The sequence below is a fragment of the Bufo gargarizans genome, chromosome 2, assembly GCF_014858855.1.
Source record: "Bufo gargarizans isolate SCDJY-AF-19 chromosome 2, ASM1485885v1, whole genome shotgun sequence".
Taxonomy (NCBI): domain Eukaryota; kingdom Metazoa; phylum Chordata; class Amphibia; order Anura; family Bufonidae; genus Bufo; species Bufo gargarizans.
Window position 1 is genome coordinate 231338118 of NC_058081.1, and position 24599 is coordinate 231362716.

Sequence of the window (24599 nt, forward strand, 5' to 3'; positions counted from 1 at the left end):
TATTCAAGTGAGTAGGAGGGAACCGCCCCATAGAAGTGAATGGAGATGCCATACTTGTAATTCCACCTGCTCACCGCTGCAGTTGCGATGGAGAGCTTGTAAACAGTGATGAGAAGCGTTCATACCAGTGTCACTTCTCCTTGATCTGATACTGATGACCTATCCTCAGGAAAGCAAAGTGTTTGTAGAGCAGCACCTACGGACGCAAACGGCCACCCCGACAATGCCAAACCACGACCGCAGATCCTCAGCAGTCAACCATATAGCAAATGAAGAGAGGTAGCGGCAGCAACTCCGGCGAATCCTAAAAGGATGCTGCCGCTACCTGAGGACAAGGTCATCAGTATAAAAAAGCGGACAACCCCTTTAAATAGTTAGACTTCTTTATACAATAGACTGCTCTCTGGGAATAATGAAAGGATGTAGCTGTTCCCCACCCCCTGCCCACTCTGGTAAAGGGGCACTACACCTAAATATCAGAAGAGAAATGCTATTCCATCATCAGTTTTTTCAGGCTGCAACTGGACCATTCACAGCAAGTCCAGGAAACTGCTACCTTTCTCCACACATGACCGAAATGCTGCCGATTTTCTGTCAAATCTACAGTGCCAGCAAAGTGAGTGATGGAGTTTTCAGCAATTCTCATCCACGTGCTATGGATAAGGGTCCATTTACACGTCTGCAAAACACGGACACCTGCAATGTGTGATTGTGTGATCCGCACAGACCCTATAATAGAAAATGCCTTTTCTGGTCCGCAATTGCGGACAAGAACAGGACCTGTTCTATTTTTTTCAGGAACGGAATTGCGGATCCTGAAATTTGCAGACCCATTGAAAGTGAACGAATGCGGACCCAAATTACGGACGTGTGAATGGACCCTAAATCAGCAGCAGAACCCGTGGTGCGGATTTTAAATCTGCAGCGTGTGAATCTATGCTGTAGATTTTCATTGTGGATTTCACCCTTTGCAACGCCAAGAGCAAAATCTGGGTCAAACGAGCAGTAGTTCAGCGATGAAATCCACAACAGAACCCGCTCCATTTGGTGGATTGTTTTGGGCTTTGGCTTTCCAGCAGAAAATCTGCAGCATTTCAGTCACATGTGGACATGCCCCAGAAGAGTGTTACAGTTTTCGCTTTCAGTGGGTAAAGATCTGACCTGGTCCTGTGTCGGACACCCAGGTACAGCACTGGGTACAGTTAGCAGAGTTCTGTGCACGTGTGTGCATCCAATGACCAGGACACATTTTTATCCCTGGTACTATACTATGAAGATTCCCACTAAATGACTATAATACAGAGAGTAAAACTGAATAATGTTTTATTTTACAATGAATACGCCAGCACTTGCTGACCACTAGATCCAACCATTGACACTTCCAGTTGCAGTACCTGCGCGGCACCAGGCTGCACGTGGTTCTATGCAGAGACCGCTGTGCTTCTTCCTTATAATAGCTGCAACAGGTCCCATCGGTCTGGCCACCACCAACCCATACGTTTTACCTGTCCTAGCGAAATTCCATGCTTAGTATGGTGGACAGTGATGAGCGGCAGGGGCAATGTTCGAATTTGTGATATTTTGCGAATATTCGTCCTATATTTGCGAATTCCTGATCTCCAGTCATTATTTCCTTGATTGGAAAATCGGCAATTTGCAATAAAAATTCGCGATACGGAAATTCTTTGGCCCACAAGCAAGAAGCAGTGAGGGATCATGGTTACTGATGGAAAAAAAAATCTAGAATATTCACGATTACGAAGATATAGCACTATATTCTAGATCAGTGGTTCTTAACCTGGGTTCGACCGAACCCCAGGGGTTCGGTGAGTCAGTCTTGCGGGTTCGGCCGCCGGCCCTGGGGGGCCGCTTTGATAGGTGGCTGCCACAAGACAGGAAAATATTTATTTCCTGTTACTCAGACTCCTTTTGCGCCCGCTGCGGCTCATGATCAGAAGAGCCGAGCGAGCGCAATGATTTTGCTTCCGCCAGCCGCCGGATGTGAGCGGCATATGACGACATGACGTCATATCCGGCGGCTGCGCGGCGGCGGATCTAGTGACTGCACAGCATAGTGGCGGCGGCATCCTGTCCCTCCTGCACACAGACACCGGCATCACTGAGCTAAGCTGACCTGTTGTACTACAGGTAAGAGTAAAGGAGCTTGGAGGACCTATTGTGCATTGTATTTAAGGGGTCAGCATTGTATTGGAGGGGGGTTAGCAGTGTATTAGGCAAAGGAGGGATCATCAGTGTATTAGGGGAAGGGGGATCATCAGTGTATTAGATAGTGGAGAGGGTGGGGCAGTAGTATATTAGGCGCAGTGACTTATGGGGCTGACATAGATTTGTTTTCCAGGGCTGCTTTGTATCCCCAGTCCGGCCCTGTAGGTGAAGACACACACCCGACTCGCCCCGCGTGTCCATCATTGGCTGCAGGTGATCACGCAACATCGCTTGGCCTATCCCTTCATACTAACTATGTCAAGCAAAAAAAGAAAGTGGTCGGACGAATATGTACAATATGGATTCACATGTATAACGGAACGTGATGGGAGTGCACCTATGTATAAATATATACCTATGTTTTGAATTTGAAAAAATCATATAAAATTTTTACAATTAAGAAGGGTTCGGTGAATGCGCATATGAAACTGGTGGGGTTCAAGGGTTTCTACCACTTGCATATCACATATTTGGTGATCAGACACTAGCGATCCGCTAGTGTCTGATGTAGCATACAAGCTAATTATTACCTTAATCCGTTCGGCCCATACCTCAAAAAAAGCACTTATATCTTTATGCAAATGAGCCTCTAGGTGCTATGCAGGCGTTTTTCCAGCACCTAGAGGCTCCGTCTACCTTGCAGTTTGCCGCCCATCGCCTCGCTCCAGCACGCCCATCTCTTACCGTATTCGATCCTCCCCCTGCTTCAGCCTTCAGAAATCCCGCGCCTGCGCCATTCGTCGCGGCATTCGGCGCAGTCAATGTCTGACCGCTCCGTGCTCAGACATTTCCACTGCGCCTGCGCCGATGTCATCGGCGCAGGCGCAGTGGAAATGTCTGAGCACGGAGCGGTCAGACATTGACTGCGCCTGCGCCGAATGCCGCGACGAACGGCGCAGGCGCGAGATTTCGGAAGGCAGAAGCAGGGGGAGGATCGAATAGAGTTGAAGATGGGCGTGCTGGAGCGAGGCGATGGGCGGCAAACTGCAAGGTAGACGGAGCCTCTAGGTGCTGGAAAAACGCCTGCATAGCACCTAGAGGCTCATTTGCATAAAGATATAAGTGCTTTTTTTGAGGTATGGGCCGAACGGATTAAGGTAATAATTAGCTTGTATGCTACATCAGACACTAGCGGATCGCTAGTGTCTGATCACCAAATATGTGATATGCAAGTGGTAGAAACCCTTTCAGTACCTCCAACAAGGTTAAGAACCACTGTTCTAGATATTCGCAAATTCTCTAAGTGCCAATATTCGCAATAAAAATTAGCGATTCGAATATTCGCAATCAACACTAATAGTGGACAACCCCTTTAATAAGATTCAATTGTACCCCTAACTATAAAAATATAGAGCATAGATCTTGTGCAGTACTTACTCTCTCAGCCTTTCAATTTCTGCATGGGTGTACCTGCAAAACAGAATCACATCAAATAACCGGGAGATGTCATACCGAATACATGTCGTCTGATAATATCTGGTACTTTGGACTTAAGTGAATCACCAATATGGTAACAACGAGCTGGCCGTTCAAGACTTGGTAAGGGTGCCAGCATCAAATACTCCATAGAGCTGCACAAACACAACCTAGTAAAATACAGCTCCGGGTAGTGCCACAGATCACCTCAATTTAGCGACACCTTTTATGCCTTAGGAATTACAGGCAACAACTTTTCCTTCGCTAATGCTGTGCCAGAAGACATGTACCCAGTAACAATCTAAGAAAATTGTATTCAAGGGGTAGTGCAGGGGTTTTATATTGATGATAGGTCATCGGTTCTGACTAGTGGGGGTGCTGGGTGTCGGACCCCTGCTGATCTGATATTGATGACCTATCCTGAATACAAAACCTCTGCACAACCCCTTTAAGCCCTTCGGGACCATGTCAATTTTTGATTTCCTTTTTCCCCGATCTTCTAAGACCCATATTTTTTTTTTACATTTCTTTTCACAGTGCACATAAGGGGACAAGTTGTATTTTTTAATGGCACAATTTAAAAGGGGTTTCTGAGTGTTTACTACTGATGACCTATCCCCTCGGACAGTGTCTGATCAGTGGCAGTCAGACGTACAGAACGCCCGTTGAACAGCTGTTAGAAGAGAATGCGCTGCTTTAGTGACCGCCGCAGCCTCCTGGCAGCTTACCAGGCACATCATCGTCACTTGGACTGCGGCTCAGCCCCATTCAATAGGACTGAGCTGCACATGTGACATCACTGGCCTAAGAACAGTTGATCGTCAGGAGAGCTGGGAGTCAGACCCCCCACGATCAGATAATGATGATCTATCCTGATAGGTCACCACTTTTAAACACTCAGACAATCCCTTCAAATTACAATATATTTTTTAAATAAAATTGGGAATAACATTTTCTTGAGTAATTCCGCCATTGTTTTTAAAGCACTCAATGTGTGCTAAAATGACATGATGACCCTATTCTGCAGGTCAGTACAAATATAGTGATACAACATTTATATAGTTCTTATGTTAGTTTTTGTTTTTCTATTTAAACCGTGAAAGAAAAAAACTTTTTTTTTTTACATCAAAGACTGAGAGCCATAACTTACGGTATATTTCCATCTACAGAGCTGTTTGAGGGCTTGTTTTTTCTGCAGAGTGAGTTGTAGTTTTTATTGGTACCATTTTGGCATACATATGACTTTTTGTATACTTTTTATTCATTTTTTTTAGGGGGCAATGTGACCAATAAATAGCAATTCAGCTATTTGGATTTTTTTTTTTCCATTATAACATTCTCTTTGCAGGATAAATACTTTTATATTATAATAGTTCAGACAATTATGCTTATTTTTTATTGTTTTGTATTTTTATAAATAACATTGGAAAAGAGGGTGATTTTACTGTTTTATACCACATAGTTTATTAATGGAGTCTATGGAGATTCTGCTGGCTTCCTATTAAAGGAGTTTTTCCCTTTTTTTTTTTTACATTCATGACCTATCCTCAGGATAGGTCATCAATATCAGCCTATCCTCGGTACAGGTCATCAATATCAGGTCGATGGGAGTCTGACTCCCGATACCCCCTCTGATCACCTGTATGAAGAGACCGCAGCGCTCATACGAGCACTGCCTTCTCGTCATTGTTTACCTACTTGCTATCGCAACTGCAGCAGCAAGCAGTGGAATTACAAATCCACTTTCCAATTCAATGGGGTGGCTCCTTCCTGTTCAAGTGAATGGGGTAATTACACCTGCTCACCTCTGCAATGTAAACAGCAGGCAAACGTGAAGAGAAGGCAGCATTTGTACAAACACTGCAGTCTCTTCAAATAGCTGATCCGTGGGGGTGCCGGGAGTCAGCCTCCCACCGATCTGTTCACACTAAACTATACATATTATGTATGAAAACAGTTTCCACATTTATTAAAGAGCTAGAACTTGAAAAACAATTATTTTGTACCGTTTTCTCCAAATAACACAAAAGAATAAAAAATAAATTAACCGCTTACCGCACACCTAACGCCGAAAGGCGTCATCTCTGCGGCGCTCCCAGGCTACGCTAACGCCGATTGGCGTCATCTCGCGTGAGCCGAGATTTCCTGTGAACGCGCGCACACAGGAGCGCGCGTTCACAGGAACGCATAGTTCACAAGTTCATCTGCAGCCTGCCGGCCGCGATCATTGGCTGGCAGGCTGTAGATTTTTGAATCGTCCAATGAAATGGTTATGTCAGACGCTATTTTGAAAATAGCGTCTGATATAACTGCTGCCTCGTCCTCTGGTGGTCCCTTTCGCTTGGATCGACCACCAGAGGACACAGGCAGCTCAGTAAGTAGCACCAAACACCACACTACACATTACATATTACCCTGTCATTTATTTAACCCCTTATTTAGCACCTGATCACCCATATTAGACTCCCTGATCACCCTGATCACCCCCTTGTCCACCCCCCTGTCATTGATCACCCCCCCTGTAAGGGTCCCTCACCCCTGCCAGGTAGTTAGCTACTTGCTAGGTAGTTTAGCGCCCACCGCACCGCACCGCAGTCACCGATTAGTCGCTGATTAGCGTCATCGCTGTCGCTAATCAGCACTAGTACTATATAGTATCTGTAAGTGATCAATACTGATCGCAATCAGATCTATATAAGTACATTAGGGTCACCTTAGGTTCTACAAAAAACGCAGTGTTCGCCCGATCAGGCCTGATCTTGTGCGCACACTTGCGTTCAGTCCGCCCCACCGCAGTGACAGAATTTTTTTTTTCTGATCACTGCAAAAAACGTAAAATCGCTGCGCCGCTATAAAAGATCACTTTTGAGCTTTTTGGATCTTTATTAGCGATCGCAGCTTTACTTCGCAAGCACTCCTTTTTACTAAGCAGGTTTGCTCTTTTTCCTGGGTAGTCTCAGAGGAATACCCCCTAAATTTAGTGAACCCAAAATGTCAAACAAGGGGTATTCCGCTGAAGAGGCCTACAGGATTCTGACCGTGATGGATGAAAGCGATAGGGACGCCTTATCCGCTGAATCCAGTGGTTCAGAATATGAACCTGTGGACAGCAGTGGCACTCTAACGGCTAGTGAGGATGACGAGGTAGAGGTCCCTGCTACGGCCAGACGTACCCGATCCCATGTAAGAGTTCTGCCTACCCTGCATGATGATCCTCATTTGCAGCAGAGTGGTGCTAGCGCTGATCTTGTTTATGGTGCGGCATACACCAGCAGCGCAGCACAGCCTGGACCTTCTACCAGCACTGCCGTATTCCCTGGTGAAGTGGCGAGCACCAGAAGGGCAGTTCCAGCTGGTACGGTGGCACGTGCAATAACTCCCCCGTCGCAGCCACCGCGTTCACAGGCCCGTAGAACCCTTAGTCTCCCAGAGGTGCTGGCAAATCCTAATTGGCAATCCCCTGATTCCGCCGCACCCGTATTGCCCCCTTTCACCGCCCAGTCTGGAGTTCGCGTGGAGACGGCTCATTTAGGATCGGCCCTTCAGTTTTTTGAGCTGTTCTTCACCGCGGATCTCTATGACCTAGTTGTGGCAGAAACCAACCGCTACGCCACACAGTTTATTACCGCCAATCCGGAAAGCTTCTATGCCCAGCCTTTCCGGTGGAAACCAGTCACTGTTTCCGAGTTTAAAATTTTTTTGGGCCTTATCCTCAGCATGGGTCTAACTAAAAAAAATGTATTGCGGTCATATTGGTCTAAAGACCCAATACATTACATGCCCATGTTCTCTGTTGCAATGTCTAGGGCACGTTTTGAGGCTATCATGTGCTTTATGCATTTTACGGACAATAGCACCTGTCATCCAAGAGGCCACCCTGCTTATGACCGGCTCCATAAAATTCGGCCCCTCATAGACCATTTGTCATCCAGATTTGCAGATGCGTATACCCCTAATCAAAACATCTGCATAGACGAGTCCCTAGTACATTTTACCGGGCGCCTTGGCATAAAACAGTACATCCCCAGCAAGCGCGCCCGGTATGGGGTCAAACTGTATAAGCTCTGTGAAAGGGCCACAGGCTATACATATCGTTTTAGGGTCTATGAGGGAAAAGACTCAAAACTGGAGCCGGTCGGATGTCCTGACTACCTGGGGAGCAGTGGCAAGATTGTCTGGGACTTGGTGTCACCCTTATTCCACAAGGGGTACCACTTATACGTGGACAATTTTTACTCAAGCGTGGCCCTCTTTCGGCACTTACATATAGTCGGAATTCAATGCTGTGGTACCGCGCGACCTAGTCGCCGGGGCTTCCCCCAACGGCTCGTTAGTACCCGACTTGCACGGGGGGAGAGGGCTGCCTTGTGTGACCAAGAACTGCTCGCGGTGAAGTGGAGGGACAAGAGGGACGTTTACCTTCTGTCCACCATTCACGCAGACACGACTGTCCAAATTGAACGGGCAACTGGAGTCATTGTGAAACCCCTCTCTGTCCACGACTATAACCTTCAGATGGGAGGGGTGGACTTCAATGACCAGATGTTGGCTCCCTATTTAGTGTCCCGACGCACCAGACGCTGGTATAAGAAGGTGTCTGTTTATTTGATCCAATTGGCGATGTACAATAGTTTTGTTCTCTACAGTAAGGCTGGGAGAACAGGATCCTTCCTAAAATTCCAGGAAGAGATCATTTCGGAAATCCTGTATCCAGGAGGGTCCGTGCCCCAAGGCCCTGATGTAGTGAGCCGGCTACATGGCAGACACTTCCCGTCTGTCTATCCTGGTACCCCAACTCAACGTTCCACAAGAAAAAGATGTCGTGTCTGTAGCAGGGGTGGAATAAGGCGTGACACCACCTTTTTTTGTCCTGACTGTCCTGACCAGCCTGCCCTATGCATAGGGGAGTGTTTTCGCAAGTTCCACACTCAGGTACACTATTAGCATAGGGATTGCGTACACAGGACAGGCACACAGGGGTCTTAGGGCCCTTTCACACAGAGCTGCCACAAACCTCTCCTTTCACCTGGGACAAAGTGCATAATGTACTTCGCCGCATCTCTGGGCGATTTGCGCTTTGCACATTGTCCCATGGGGAAGGAGAGGTTTGTTCAATAAAGGTAAAAAAAAAAAAAAAAAAAAAAAATCACCGGTAAGCAAAAAAGTTATTGTTCTGTTTCAAAAGTTTATAAAAGTTAATGTTAATAAATTTATTGCGTTGCGGCCTGGTTTTTTTTTTTTTTTTTTTTTTTTTTTTTACCTTCTAGGTGGACCAAGCGATCAAGCAGCTGCAGCACTGATGTGCATTCTGACAGAAGCATTGCGCTGCTGTCAGATTACACAAAAGTCGGTGTATGCGGCGCTGCAAGACGGGATTTTCTCCTCTGCAGTGACAGATACGTTTGCCGAGGCATACGAGCTGAGGAGGAGGCGGCGTTCCTATGCTTTGGCAAACACTTTGTATATATATAAAAAAAATATAAAAAATCCCGGCAATGATTTATTCATCCACATCGATTGATGTGAATGGAGAAATCGGGTTTGCCAGGGCATACGAGCTAAGTGGGTATGGATGTTGGGCGGAGCTCCTATGTCCTGGCAGACGCCTTTCCCCTCCTTTTTTTTTTTTGGGCAGAGATTTTTTCATCCACATTGATCGATGCGAATGAAGAAATCTGTGCCGTTCATTTTTTTCTTTCAGCCCAGAGGCTGAACGGGAAAAAAAAATCTCATTACCTGTATGCTCAATACAAGGAGAATAGCAGAAAATCCTAATGCTGGCCATACATGTAATGATTGCGGAGACCCTCAAATGCCAGGGCAGTACAAACACCCCACAACTGACCCCATTTTGGAAAGAAGACACCCCCAGGTATTCCATGAGGGGCATATTGAGTCCATGAAAGTTTTAAATTTTTGACCCAAGTTAGCGGAAATTGAGACTTTGTGAGAAAAAAAAAAAAAAAAAATCAATTTCCGCTAACTTATGCCAAAAATGTTTTTTTCTATGAACTCGCCATGCCCCTCATTGAATACCTTGGGGTGTCTTCTTTCCAAAATGGGGTCACATGTGGGGTATTTATACTGCCCTGGCTTTTTAGGGGCCCTAAAGCGTGAGAAGAAGTCTGGGACCGAAATGTCTAAAAATGCCCTCCTAAAAGGAATTTGGGCACCTTTGCGCATCTAGGCTGCAAAAAAGTGTCACACATGTGGTATCGCCGTACTCAGGAGAAGTTGGGCAATGTGTTTTGGGGTGTCATTTTACATATACCCATGCTGGGTGGGATAAATATCTTGGTCAAATGCCAACTTTGTATAAAAAAATGGGAAATGTTGTCTTTTGCCAAGATATTTCTCTCACCCAGCATGGGTATATGTAAAATGACACCCCAAAACACATTCCCCAACTTCTCCTGAGTACGGCGATACCAGATGTGTGACACTTTTTTGCAGCCAAGGTGGGCAAAGGGGCACACATTCCAAAGAGCACCTTTAGGATTTCACCAGCCATTTTTTACACATTTTGATTGCAAGGTACTTCTCACGCATATGGTCCCCTAAATTGCCAGGGCAGTATAACTACGCCACAAGTGACCCCATTTTGGAAAGAAGACACCCCAAGGTATTCCGTGAGGGGCACGGCGAGTTCCTAGAATTTTTTATTTTTTGTCACAAGTTAGCGGAAAATGATGATTTTTTTATTTTTATTTTTTTCCTTACAAAGTCTCATATTCCACTAACTTGCGACAAAAAATAAAAAATTCTAGGAACTCGCCGTGCCCCTCACGGAATACCTTGGGGTGTCTTCTTTCCAAAATGGGGTCACTTGTGGGGTAGTTATACTGCCCTGGCAATTTAGGGGCCCATATGTGTGAGAAGTACTTTGCAATCAAAATGTGTAAAAAATGACCGGTGAAATCCGAAAGGTGCACTTTGGAATGTGGGCCCCTTTGCCCACCTTGGCAGCAAAAAAGTGTCACACATGTGGTATCGCCGTACTCAGGAGAAGTTGGGGAATGTGTTTTGGGGTGTCATTTTACATATACCCATGCTGGGTGAGAGAAATATCTTGGCAAAAGACAACATTTCCCATTTTTTTATACAAAGTTGGCATTTGACCAAGATATTTTTCTCACCCAGCATGGGTATATGTAAAATGACACCCCAAAACACATTCCCCAACTTCTCCTGAGTACGGCGATACCAGATGTGTGACACTTTTTTGCAGCCAAGGTGGGCAAAAGGGCACATATTCCAAATTGCACCTTTCGGATTTCACCAGCCATTTTTTACACATTTTGATTGCAAGGTACTTCTCATACATTTGGGCCCCTAAATTGCCAGGGCAGTATAACTACCCCACAAGTGACCCCATTTTGGAAAGAAGACATCCCAAGGTATTCCGTGAGGGGCACTGCGAGTTCCTAGAATTTTTTATTTTTTGTCACAAGTTAGCGGAAAATGATGATTTTTTTTATTTTTATTTTTTTCCTTACAAAGTCTCATATTCCACTAACTTGCGACAAAAAATAAAAAATTCGAGGAACTCGCCATGCCCCTCATGGAATACCTTGGGGTGTCTTCTTTCCAAAATGGGGTCACTTGTGGGGTAGTTATACTGCCCTGGCAATTTAGGGGCCCAAATGTGTGAGAAGTACTTTGCAATCAAAATGTGTAAAAAATGACCGGTGAAATCCGAAAGGTGCACTTTGGAATGTGGGCCCCTTTGCCCACCTTGGCAGCAAAAAAGTGTCACACATGTGGTATCGCCGTACTCAGGAGAAGTTGGGGAATGTGTTTTGGGGTGTCATTTTACATATACCCATGCTGGGTGAGAGAAATATCTTGGCAAAAGACAACATTTCCCATTTTTTTATACAAAGTTGGCATTTGACCAAGATATTTTTCTCACCCAGCATGGGTATATGTAAAATGACACCCCAAAACACATTCCCCAACTTCTCCTGAGTACGGCGATACCAGATGTGTGACACTTTTTTGCAGCCAAGGTGGGCAAAAGGGCACATATTCCAAATTGCACCTTTCGGATTTCACCAGCCATTTTTTACAGATTTTGATTGCAAGGTACTTCTCACGCATTTGGGCCCCTAAATTGCCAGGGCAGTATAACTACCCCACAAGTGACCCCATTTTGGAAAGAAGACACCCCAAGGTATTCCATGAGGGGCATGGCGAGTTCCTAGAATTTTTTATTTTTTGTCGCAAGTTAGTGGAATATGAGACCTTGTAAGAAAAAAATAAAATAAAAAATAAATCATCATTTTCCGCTAACTTGTGACAAAAAATAAAAAGTTCTATGAACTCACTATGCCCATCAGCGAATACCTTAGGGTGTCTACTTTCCGAAATGGGGTCATTTGTGGGGGTTTTCTACTGTTTGGGCATTGTAGAACCTCAGGAAACATGACAGGTGCTCAGAAAGTCAGAGCTGCTTCAAAAAGCGGAAATTCACATTTTTGTACCATAGTTTGTAAACGCTATAACTTTTACCCAAACCATTTTTTTTTTACCCAAACATTTTTTTTTTATCAAAGACATGTAGAACAATAAATTTAGCGAAAAATTTATATATGGATGTGGTTTTTTTTGCAAAATTTTACAACTGAAAGTGAAAAATGTCATTTTTTTGCAAAAAAATCGTTAAATTTCAATTAATAACAAAAAAAGTAAAAATGTCAGCAGCAATGAAATACCACCAAATGAAAGCTCTATTAGTGAGAAGAAAAGGAGGTAAAATTCATTTGGGTGGTAAGTTGCATGACCGAGCGATAAACTGCTAAAGTTGTGGAGTGCCGATTTGTAAAAAAGGGCCTGGTCACTAGGGGGGTATAAACCTGTGGTCCTTAAGTGGTTAAAAAAAACATACTATTAAACAGCTTTATGTGTCACGGAAAAAAATAAGTTTTTTTTTTTTTCTGCAGCCAAAAAAAATAAATAAATTTGGCAGCCCAACAAATAAAAACGGTATAGGTGTTAATCCACCACACGTGCGCAATTGCAAAAAGTGTCTGGTCATTATGGCCCTTTCAGGTCTGGTCATTAAAGCGTTAAAGAGGATCTGTCATCAGTCTATACTGCCCTATGTAAGGTACAGGTCCGTTCTCCTATTAACAAACATGGCGCACAAAAAGTATTGTCCCGTACACATAATTTGGTTCTCCCTCTGCCCTTTCCCACATGCATTAGATCTATGTCAGTCGAACCCACTGATTTCCAATGACCATGTAATATGTATGGGGCCTCCCGACACTCAACAATGGGCTGATTAGGGTCGGTTTGTGGATCCTTTTGTTCTGATCAGATATGTCACTGTTAGCAATGTCGGGCAGCAGCTTTCTCCCCTCTATGCAAGCATATGTATGGGAGGATCAGGAGAGGAGAGAGAGTTGTCGGCAAAATAACTGTTTGGCCTACAGTTACCCTATGTGTATGCCCAGCTTTATGTAGGCTAGCATAGTCTGCTGACAGATCTGTCAACAGAATAGAATAATGTGACAAAATGATAAGTCATACCAAGTACAATGCTAACTATATACTTACAATAAGAAAAAAAGTCTTACTTTCCCACATGGTTCCGGTCATCATACATGCGAAGCACTCTCCTGTACACGGCAAAGAGAGGACGGTTCAAGCCCCATGCTATTGTCCGGTAGAAATCTTTCCTCTCGTCCTTGGACATCTCAAAAATGATTTCAGTTGCATCTTTAATACCGTGAGACTAAATTAACAATGATAGTAATCAGTAAAGGATTGGTATAAGGCTAGGGCCCTAAACGCTCGTTTATCGGGTAATTGATCATTTATGCAGGACCCAAAAAACATTTGTTGCTGGCAGCAGAAGATGCTGTGTAAACAACGAGTCTGTATGGGGACAAGTGATGGCATTAGCGATCACTCCTGTCCATACTGTGGAGGAGATCACTGCATGGAAATGCAGTGGTCTCCTTCACCGATGAGCAGGCGATTGCTGGGAAGGAACGCTTCCTGTATCGTCCCATGTAAAGACACCTTTACTCAGTAAATAATCATGTATCAGGGTTATCAGGCAGGATGAGGTGCCTTTGGTTTTGCATTCATACATTGGCACATATTAATTTACCTTCAGGTATCGTTCAATGTTGCTCATTAAAATTGAAATTTCCTCCTTAGACCACATGCCTTGTTTCCATCTGTGACCTTAAAAATCACACAAGTCAATAAATGAAGGAAGCAATAGACATCTAAAGACATGCTACAACTACCATTGAACAATGCTGGGCCTCTCCAAAATCTATCTGAGGTGACTGGAAAGCCTGGATATAGCAGGTTAATGGTAACTGTCTGTGGCGGGTTTTCCTAGCATGGAGCTCAGTCTGAAAGTATTAGAAATCCTACAAACAATGGTACAGTGGCAGGCGCAAAGGACTTGCACCAAACTAGTAGCTGCCAATCTACTGGAAGGCACAAGGCCCATGCACAGTACCTTGTTGGGTGACAAGGAAAAGATTACTTCCTTGTTATGTAGTCAAACTTATTCTGTGGGAAAGTGGAGAAAAAAGTCGAGAAATGAAGGCCCTGATTTATCAACAGGGGACAATTTGAAGTTTGCCTGGCTTTGTACACCTGACTGCATTTTACTCATCTTGTGCTAAAAATCATTTTTCAATATTTGGCCTTTTCTAAAATACAGGTTTAAAAAACAGTCTGTTTGCAGGCTGTCAGTTTCTGAGTTCTTTGAATCCAGTCATCTGGAAACTCAAGTGTAGCTCTTATTGCTGATCTCCTGACCTCATAAACACATATTTAAGCCATAGTCTTCTGTCAGATGACTGGATAAGGCCTCTTTCACACTTGCTTTGTCCGGATCCGGCGTGTACTCCACTTGCCGGAATTACACGCCGGATCCGGAAAAACGCAAGTGTACTGAAAGCATTTGAAGACGGATCCGTCTTCAAAATGCTTTCAGTGTTACTATGGCACCCAGGATGCTATTATAGTCCTGGTTGCCATAGTAGTAGTGGGGAGCAGGGGAGCGGCATACTTACAGTCCATACGGCTCCCGGGGCGCTCCAGAATGACGTCAGAGTGCCCCATGCGCATGGATGACATGCCATGTGATCACGTGATCTATGCGCTTGGGGCACCCTGACGTCATTCTGGAGCGCCCCGGGAGCTGCACGGACGGTAAGTATGCTGCTCCCCCGCTCCCCGCTACACTTTACCATGGCTGCCAGGACTTTAGCGTCCCGGCAGCCATGGTAACCACTCTAAAAAAGCTAAACGTTGTATCCGGCAATGCGCCGAAACGACGTTTAGCTTAAGGCCGGATCCGGATCAATGCCTTTCAATGGGCATTAATTCCGGATCCGGCCTTGCGGCAAGTCTTCAGGATTTTTGGCTGAAGCAAAAAGCGCAGCATGCTGCGGTATTTTCTCCGGCCAAAAAACGTTCCGTTCCGGAACTGAAGACATCCTGATGCATCCTGAACGGATTTCACTCCATTCAGAATGCATTAGGATAAAACTGATCAGGATTCTTCCGGCATAGAGCCCCGACGACGGAACTCTATGCCGGAAGACAAGAACGCAGGTGTGAAAAAGCCCTTAAAAGAAAACTGAAACTGACAATCTGCAAACCGAGCAATATTTAACCCTGTATCTCAGTAACGGCTTTTAATATAGACCTACTGAAAAAATTATTTTAAAACCAAAATGAGTAAAATGCAATCATAAAAAAATTGCCTCAAAAGGTGTAAATAGCTATTAAATTTGTCTATTTTTGTGTTTAGCCAAAGCGCTGAAAGTGGATTACGGCACTTGTTGAATTTAGCACGGAGAAGCTATGATGTCCTGACTTATTTTCTTCTGCCAAAGCTACGGCAGGTCAGGAGTGAAGGGGAGCCGAGACAATCTCTATGATAAATAAGGCCAAAAACCGATGAATTTCTGAAACTGAGTCAGCAGGAGCAAAAAATAGCTTTAGGCCTATTAATAAATTTGTCTTACAAGTGAAAACCCCCCAGAAAAGATGCAATTTTCTCTAGTTTCATAAATCAGAGCCAAAGTTCCTTATAAACTTAGACCCACCACAATATACAGTTACATCTTGGTGTGGTGTAAGGAGAATGGAGCGGGCCGACACCGGCACCCAGCCACATTTAATGCGCTTCTCCTTTCTCTACCACACCCCCAGCACCGTCCCTCACAACGCCCAGCCAGTTTATAGCACCCCCCACCCAGCTAGTGACATAGACATGGCCCTATCATTGCCCCTGTAGGGACATAACATCACAGGAAATAAAGAATAGCATGGACATGGTCATGTGACCACAGCCCAGAACGGAAGATAGGAGCAATAACGGTAAAAGAAATACATCACAAAATTACAGCTACCTTCATGAATTAATTTATTAAAAGATGTTAATGGAAACTGGAAAAGGGGACTTAACTGGAGAACCTCGCAAACATGGCAGGGCTCCATGAACATATATGCCGGCTGGAGCAAAAGATAAGGCATGAGGAAATCCAAGTCATATGTGAATGTTTTTTTTATCTTTATTTTTACAGATTTCACCAGCTAAGGCTAGATTTACATGTGGATTTTTCAGCAACACATACAGTAGGTGTTGATAAAAAAGAGAGAAGTATAAAAGTCCATCCTTAATACTTTATTTTGGATCAATAATGGTTTTTAAAAAAAACGGCACAGAAACTGCATGTGGGAAGGTTACTGTACACCTGCACAATGTGAACTCGAGGCAACATGAAACAGTTTCACCACCAGATCACTTCCTTAGTGTGTAACATAGCTTAAAGGGGTTGTCTCACTTCAGAAACTGGCATCAATCATGTAGAGAAAGTTATGTCTGCAATGTATAAGCTCAAGTCTCGTGCGCTGAAGGTTACTGTATCTTTGTGACAGTATGTAATTAAAATACCCGTCAGCAATTAGCATTTATCATGTAGAGAAAGTTAATATAAGGCACTTACTAATGTATTGTGAGTGTCCATATTGCCTCCTTTGCTGGCTGGATTCATTTTTCCATCACATTATACACTGCTCGTTTCCACGTGGATACGAGCAGTGCATACTGTGATGGAAAAATGAATCAAGTGTGCCCCTTTAATGAAGGTAAATACAAGGCTCACCTTTGTTGGCGAGAGAATCTTTGTCTTCTTTGCTGGTGAACCAGGCACGACTGACTGCTGACACCTCATCATTGCCTGCAGGAGAGATGTCTGCAAGTTGTTCGTTCTGAAGAATCTAGAAAAAGGAGTAGAACCACCCTCATTACATACCCAAAGATATTAACACACCCTGTTGACCAAAAGTATTTTACAAGTAAAACATTATATCCCCTCTTAAAAGGGGTTATCCCATGACTAATAAAAAAAAAAAATGAAAATTATGTAGTACATGACAATATATATATGCTTGAGAAAGGCTCTGGATTTTGAGCCGAAACGTCGCCTCTGTGCCACTGTGGCCCAATAAATTATACAATTTTGTACTATCTGGAGTTGCTGTCCGTTTTCGTCTAAATACAAGGGTAAGCAGTGAATTCCCTGGACCTAGCACCCTAATTTCCTTCTGTGGTACAGATTGGTGCTGCCACACATTTTTCTTTTTATATATATATATATAGAAGGGCGTATATATGCATGTTCCGCGATCACTCAAAAACGCAACAATCGATTTCAACGAAACTTGGTATACACATCCCTTGCTTCCTGGAAAGAAATCTTATGGGGGTCACAGCTCTCTAGGACGTACCATTCCTGAGATATTCCCCAAAAATGTAAATATGGCACATGACGTACTTTAGCCAATAGAAGCCTGCAGGTTTTTCCTCTTCATATCCCGACTGCCATACACATGGTCGTCACATGTCCCTTATCACCCAATAGAAGCTCGCACGCCCTTAGTCTCCACATACACACAGGTTTCCGTAACAACCCAGCCATTTTTTTTCGCTGCTGCAGGTCAGCTTTAAAGGGGCAGGGAGCTGTGGATGACACTGTTAAGGGAGCAGAGTGCTGTGGAGGTGACAGTTCAGGGGGCAGGTAGGGTGGCCATTCAGGCCACCCTCAAAAGACGGACTTAAAAACCCTGCCCCCAGTTTCTGCTAAGCCACGCCCCAATCTGGATAGGCCACACTCCCTCCCACTCCGCAATCGACAGGGATTGAAAAAATGAAGGTAAAAATCAACTTCTGTCAGCTGCAGGGGTGGGAGGGACGGTGACTTTCTCCCTGCAGCTCACACTTAGACAGCACAGTGCTGCTGTCTGAGAGTGAGCTGTTCAAAAGAATATATCCCTGCGTGAGACATTCCTAAAAAATGCATTAGCTAATAGAAGCCTGGTCACATGACCCTTATCAGCCAATAGAAGCTCACAGGCTTTTAGTCTCCACATACACACAGTGGACTGCTGTGAAGGTCACAGTTCAGGGGCAGAAAAGGTGGCCATTCAGGCCACCCTAAAAAAGCAGACTTAACAAACCCGCCCCCAGGTCCTGCTAAACCACGCCCTGTCCGCAGCCGAGGGGACTGAAAAAATGAAGGTTAAAATCAACTTCTGTCAGCTGCAGGGGTGGGAGAGACGGTGACTTTCTCCTTGTAGCTCACGCTCAGACAGCACAGTGCTGCTGTCTGAGAGTGAGCGGTTCAAAAGAACATCCCTGTATGCATCCAGGCCCTGCGCCGGACGGAGGACAGGGAGTCTGAAAGCTGGACTGTCCGGCCTAAAACCGAACATCTGGCCACCCTAGGGGCGGGCTGCTGTAGAGGCCACTGTTAAGGGGACGGGGTGTTGTGGAAATCACTGTTAAGGAGATGGGGTACTGTGGAGGTCACTAATGAAGGGGCGCCCGCTGTGGAGGTCACTTTTAAAGGGGCAAGCTGCTGTGGAGGTCACTGATAAGGGGGCGGTGACTGTGGAGGTCTGTGTTAAGGGGACAGGGAACTGTGGAGGTCACAGTCCTCTATGGAGGTCAGTGTTAAGGGGCGGGGTACTGTAGAGGTCACTGTTAAGGGGGATACTGTCGATATCTTTAATGACATACACAAACATTAAATTAAATAGATTAAATATACCAGTGCGAAGCCAGGTCCTTCTGCTAGTCTCTTTCTAAAAATGCTAGAACCAGCCCTGTATCTCACATGGATCCAGAGATCTCCCTAATTCATTGCTGTGATATATAGTTGAAACCAGAAGTTTACATACACTATATAAATAGACACATATGCATGTTTTTCTCAATATCTGACATGAAATCAGAATAAACCTTTCCTGTTTTTGGTCAATTAGGATTACCATAATTATTTTTATTTGCCAAATGCCAGAATAAAGAGAGAAAGAACGTATTAAGGCAGGCAGGCATGCTCAACCTGCGGCCCTCCAGCTGTTGTAAAACTACAACTCCCACAATGCTATGCTGTAGGCTGTTCAGGCATGCTGGGAGTTGTAGTTTTTCCAACAGCTGTAGGGCTGCAGGTTGAGCATTTAAGGCATTTTTATTACTTTCTGCAATGTCAAAAGTTTACATACACTAAGATTACTATGTCTTGGGGGGCGTGGTCTGGCTGCCGAGGCGCGCGGATGTAGTGTGCTTCAGCTCCGGAGATAGCACTACAAACCAGCGACTTATATAGCGACTAACTCCACGGTGAACCACCCAAAAGTGGAGGAACCAGTCCCGGAACCTTATCGGAGCATGACGGGACGAAAAAAGAAAACAATGAAGCGGGAAGATCTCAAGATGGCGCTGGGGACAGAAATGCCATGATACGTGAGCATACGGAAGGCCCGCAATCAACTACAAGCCCAGACTCTAAGAAGGGGTCAGAGGTATGGGTTTCCCCGAGGACAGCTTAGATGCCGGCCAGGAGGAAGTGAGTGATGCGGCAGCTTCAATCCAAGATGCCGGGAGAGAGATGGCCGGGGGGCCAGCGGACCCTCCACATACTCCGAAAGGCACCCGATCGTCCGAGACAGATGTTACCACTGCAGGTACTCTGGGAGCACAAGGGGGCCCACAGGACACGGGTGAGGCAGAAATTCTGGCATTGCCAGTTAATAATATGGCCCTGACTGACGCTGTTATGAGGGACATGCTCTTAATCCAGAGGCGCTCTCTTTTACATGACATGCGCTCCTTAGTGGCTCCATTGCGGAGGGAGGTGGAGGACATTGGGGACAGAACAGACCATTTGGAGCGCAAATTTGGAGAGTTTGCGGGCTCTCATAATGATCTCATTGACGCCCATTATGCCTTAGAAGCAGAAGTTGAGGCAATTAAAAACAAGATGGCGGATTTGGAAGACCGCAGCAGGCACAACAACATTAAGCTGCGAGGCATTCCAGAGGCTGTGGCAGCCAAAGATATCCCTTCCTATGTGAAAGCGTTGATTAAAAGTGCTCTGACTCATTGTAGTGACAGAGACTTAGAAATCGATCGGGCTCACAGAGTCCCTCGCCCCAGACATCTGGAGGAAAATATCCCAAGAGATGTTCTTGCTAGGGTTCATTTCTACTCCACTAAGGAGCAACTGATGTCCTTTGCCAGACAAAATGGTGGGCTGCCCGCACACAAACCAAGATGTACTCACCGTCGGACATTGCAGAGGGTTTCCAGTCCTACTACCATGACCTGTACAACCTTAAAGAAACAACACCAACTCCCCCAAACCTGTCCGAGTTGACGTATAAGTACCTAAGCTCTTTAAACCTGCCAACCCTAACAAGTGTACAACTCCAGGCCCTCAATGCCCAAATAACCGAGGAAATTGAGAAGGTAATAACCTCCTTACCCCGGGATAAGGCACCAGGTCGGGACGGGTTTGCTAGTCATTACTATAAATGGTTTTCGCACATACCGAGTCCCTTTTTGCGTAATTTTTGCCAGACCGCATTTTCCTCTGGAGCCTTTCCTAAAGAAAACTTACAGGCTACGATTATTTCCCTGCCTAAACCAGGTAAACCCTCTGACAGGCCCCAAAATTTTAGGCCCATATCTTTGCTGAATCAAGACGTAAAAATATACGCTAAACTTTTGGCTCTTCGGTTAGCTACAATACTTCCATCCATAATCAATACGGACCAAACTGGTTTTGTTCCATCCCGTCAGTCCTATTTTAATACTAGGAGAATGTTGGGTATTTTTCAACAGACCACACAAAGGAGGAGTCCCCTCTTGGTCCTGGCCCTGGACGCCGAAAAGGCGTTCGACAGGATTAGATGGTCGTTCGCCTTTTCGGTGCTTTCTATTATGGGATTTAGTGGTCCTATCATGCTTGCAATAGAGGCTCTGTATAGTAGCCTTACGGCCAGCATATAGTTAATGGGGCTCTGTCACAGGCGTTTGAACTGACGAACGGCACCAGGCAGGGTTGCCCACTGTCCCCATTAATTGTAGCCATGGAACCAATGGCTCAAGCAATTAGGCTGGATCCCCAGATCTCTGGAGTAAAAATTGGGAGTTAGGAACATAAAATTTTACCATACGCAGATGATGTTCTCTTGTCACTGACAAGACCAGAGATATCACTGCAAGCGGTTATGAACCAGATAAAAACATATGGTGACTTGTCGTATTATCATCTTAACTCCTCCAAGACACAGGCACTCCCAATTCATATCCCAGAAACCTTAACTATGTCCTTTCGTTAGAACTGGGATTTTGACTGGTGTAAGGAGAGCATAAAATACTTGGGCACTAATATGACTCCCTCTCTGTCAAAGCTATATACGCTCAATTATGAATCTCTGCTTCTGGAGATTGGTAAAGATCTGGAAAACTTTCACAAACATGAAACGTCATGGTTAGGCAGAATTGCAGCTTTTAAGATGTTTATCCTCCCCCATTTCCTCTATATGTACCGCACTATCCCAATGCTGTTACCGAACAGTTTCTTCAATAAGGTGCAGAGTATGATGTCTAAATATATTTGGAAGAACACAAAACCGAGAGTAGCTAGAAGCATCACCCATAGGACTTGCAGAATGGGGGGGTCTTGCAGTACCGGATATGAAAATGTATTACTTTAACCTCTTTGGTTTCTATGCTTAGAAATTGGAGGCAGAAAAGGGTGGAGATTCCATGGGTACAGATGAAAAAAACACAGGCAGCGCCTTTTAATCTGACAGACTTACTACACTTACCCTTTTGGGATATCCCAATTCCAAGCAATTTTACTCCAGTAATTCGGGCATCCATAGCAGCCTGGAAACAATTTCATAGCATTGCTAATGAGGGGAACAAGCCAGTATTAACTTCTTTACCCTTTTCTATGGTTAGAGCTTTGCTTCCTCATACAGATCTATCTACTTGGCACCTGGGAGATACAGGTAGAGTGGAGATGTTGTATGAGATTGGGAGGCTACAGTCTTTCAATCTTTGAAGGAACAATTTAATCTTCCAAAGTCAGAATTTTTTAAATACCTCCAAATTAGGCACCTGCTGCAAACATTACGCCCTACTAACTTAAGCTACAACCAAGTGGGTATGATTTATTTGTCTAATAACACTAAAGGGCTAAAATTGCTATATGAAGAATTACTCCAGCCAGCACAATTCAAGAAATCTCATCCCATGCGTAAGTGGGAGAGATCTCTGAACATTCATATATTAGATTGGCAGAAGACTATAAAAGCAATCCACTCTCATCTACACTGTTCCACCCATGTAGAATCGGCTCTAAAAACAATTTTGCACTGGTACTACAGACCGGAAACTTTAAAATACATGTACCCAGGAGTGTCTGGTTAATAATGGAGGGGATGTGGATGTGGGGGGACACTTTTCCACATTCTTTGGCAGTGTCCATTGATTAAAGGATACTGAAAAGCTTGTGGGGAATTGCTGGGCCTAATACTTCTGCAGATGTTTAGGTGGACTTTTAATAGGGATTTCCCAGTAGAAGACATGAAATTGGTATGCATATTCTGTGTCTTGGCTAAACTGTTGTTATTGCGGAGATGGAAATCTCAAGAAGTGCCTAGAATAGAGGATCTGATATCCGCAATAAACACCACTTTTGCCTATGAAAAAATCATTGCCCTAGGTAATGGTTCCTACTAAAAATTCATGAGAAAATGGCAACTGTGGATAAATTCCCCTTATTGCAAAATGGGATGATGACAAGATATGTGGGGTTACGTATGCTTGGTGCTTGATGCATGTTGTACTATGTTCTAGTTGCATATACTTCGCGCTTTGGACTGCCTGCATTCACCTAGCATAAATATATATTTTGGTAATAAAGAGGAGTGGGTGGATACCTTTTTGTTATTTACCAGATTTGTAAGGCTTTTGTTCTTGTTAAAGCTTATGATAAAGTATTCAAATGTGGGTTCCAGATGTGGATGGCGACCATCAGATCCAGTGGGGTTATGTATTGTCAAGTTTATGTCAATGTACTGTTATTATGTTTGTAATAACTCAAATATTATAAATGTTACTGAAATGCATCTTTATTGTAACATGCAAGACTTTTGAAAATCCAATAAAAATGATTGAAACAAAAAAAGATTACTATGCCTTTAAACAATTCTGGACTGCGCATATGATGTTGTCATGTGTTTGGAAGCTTCTGTTAGGTTTGTTGGCAATATCTGAGTTAATTAGAGACACACCTATTGATATATTTAAATGCATACCTGAAACACACTGCTTATTTGTGTAGCATCATGGGAAAGTCTAAAGAAATCAGCCAAGATTTAAGGAAGACAATTGTGGACTTGCACAAATCTGACTCAACCTTGGGTGAAATTTCAAGATACCTGCAGGTGCCTCATTCATCTGTACAAAGAATTATACGCAAGTACAAACAAGATGGGAATGTCCAGCCATCATACCGCTCAGGAAGGAGACGGGTTCTGTGCTCCAGAGATGAACGTGCTTTGGTCCAATATGTGCATATCAACCCCAAGAACAAAAGCAAAAGACCTTGTGAAGATGATGGTGGAAGCTGGCAAGATTGTGTCAATATCCACAGTGAAACGAGTACTGTACCAACATGGGCTGAAAGGCCACTCTGCCAGGAAGAACCCATTACTCCAAAAGAAACATAAAAAAGCCAGATTAATGTTTGCAAATGCACACAGGAACAAAGACCTACATTTTTGGAGACATGTCCCGTGGTCTGACAAAACTAAGACTGAACTTTTTGGCCATAATGACTATCGTTACGTTTGGAGGGAAAAGGGAGAAGCTTGGAAGCCTAAGAACACCATCCCAACTGTGAAACACAGGGGTGGCAGCATCATGTTGTGGGGTTGTTTTGCTGCAGGAGGGACTGGTGCACTTCACAAAATAGATGGCATCTTGAGGAAAGAAGATTATGTGGAAATACTGAAGCAACATCTCAAGACATCAGCCAGGAAGTTAAAGCTTGGGTGGAAATGGGTCTTCCAAAGGGACAATGACCCGAAGCATACTGCCAAACTGGTTAAAAACATAGAATGTGTCGGCAGATAAGAACCATTTGGCCCATCTAGTCTGCCCAATATATCTGAATCCTATGAATAGTCCCTGGCCCTATCTTATATGAAGGATAGCCTTATGCCTATCCCATGCATGCTTAAACTCCTTCACTGTATTTGCCGCTACCACTTCTGCAGGAAGGCTATTCCATGCATCCACTACTCTCTCAGTAAAGTAATACTTCCTTATATTACTTTTAAACCTTTGCCCCTCTAATTTAAAACTGTGTCCTCTTGTGGTAGTTTTTCTTCTTGTGGCTTAAGGATAACAAAGTCAATGTTTTGGAATGGCCATCACAAAGCCCTGATCTCAATCCTATTGAAAATGTATGGGCAAAGCTGAAAAGGCCGGTGCGAGCAAGGTGACCAACAAACATGACTCAAGTTACACCAGTTTTGACAGGAGGAATGGGCCCAAATTCCAATCAGCTATAGTGAGAAGTTGATATTCCCGCATTGGAATAGTGTCATGA

The 24599-nt window shown here is 44.3% G+C and overlaps 1 protein-coding gene across 1 annotated transcript in view; it reads right to left on the bottom strand.

Moving 5' to 3' along the window:
- DMTF1 (cyclin D binding myb like transcription factor 1) overlaps positions 1-24599 on the bottom strand; it is a 58693-nt gene that overhangs the window by 18368 nt on the left and 15726 nt on the right. Inside the window, exons 4-7 of the mRNA XM_044280109.1 lie at positions 16791-16905; positions 13763-13839; positions 13224-13381; positions 3604-3636 (exon numbers count right to left, since the gene is read on the bottom strand). Coding sequence (XP_044136044.1) covers positions 3604-3636; positions 13224-13381; positions 13763-13839; positions 16791-16905 — 383 coding nt within the window. The remainder of the gene's footprint in view (positions 1-3603; positions 3637-13223; positions 13382-13762; positions 13840-16790; positions 16906-24599) is intronic.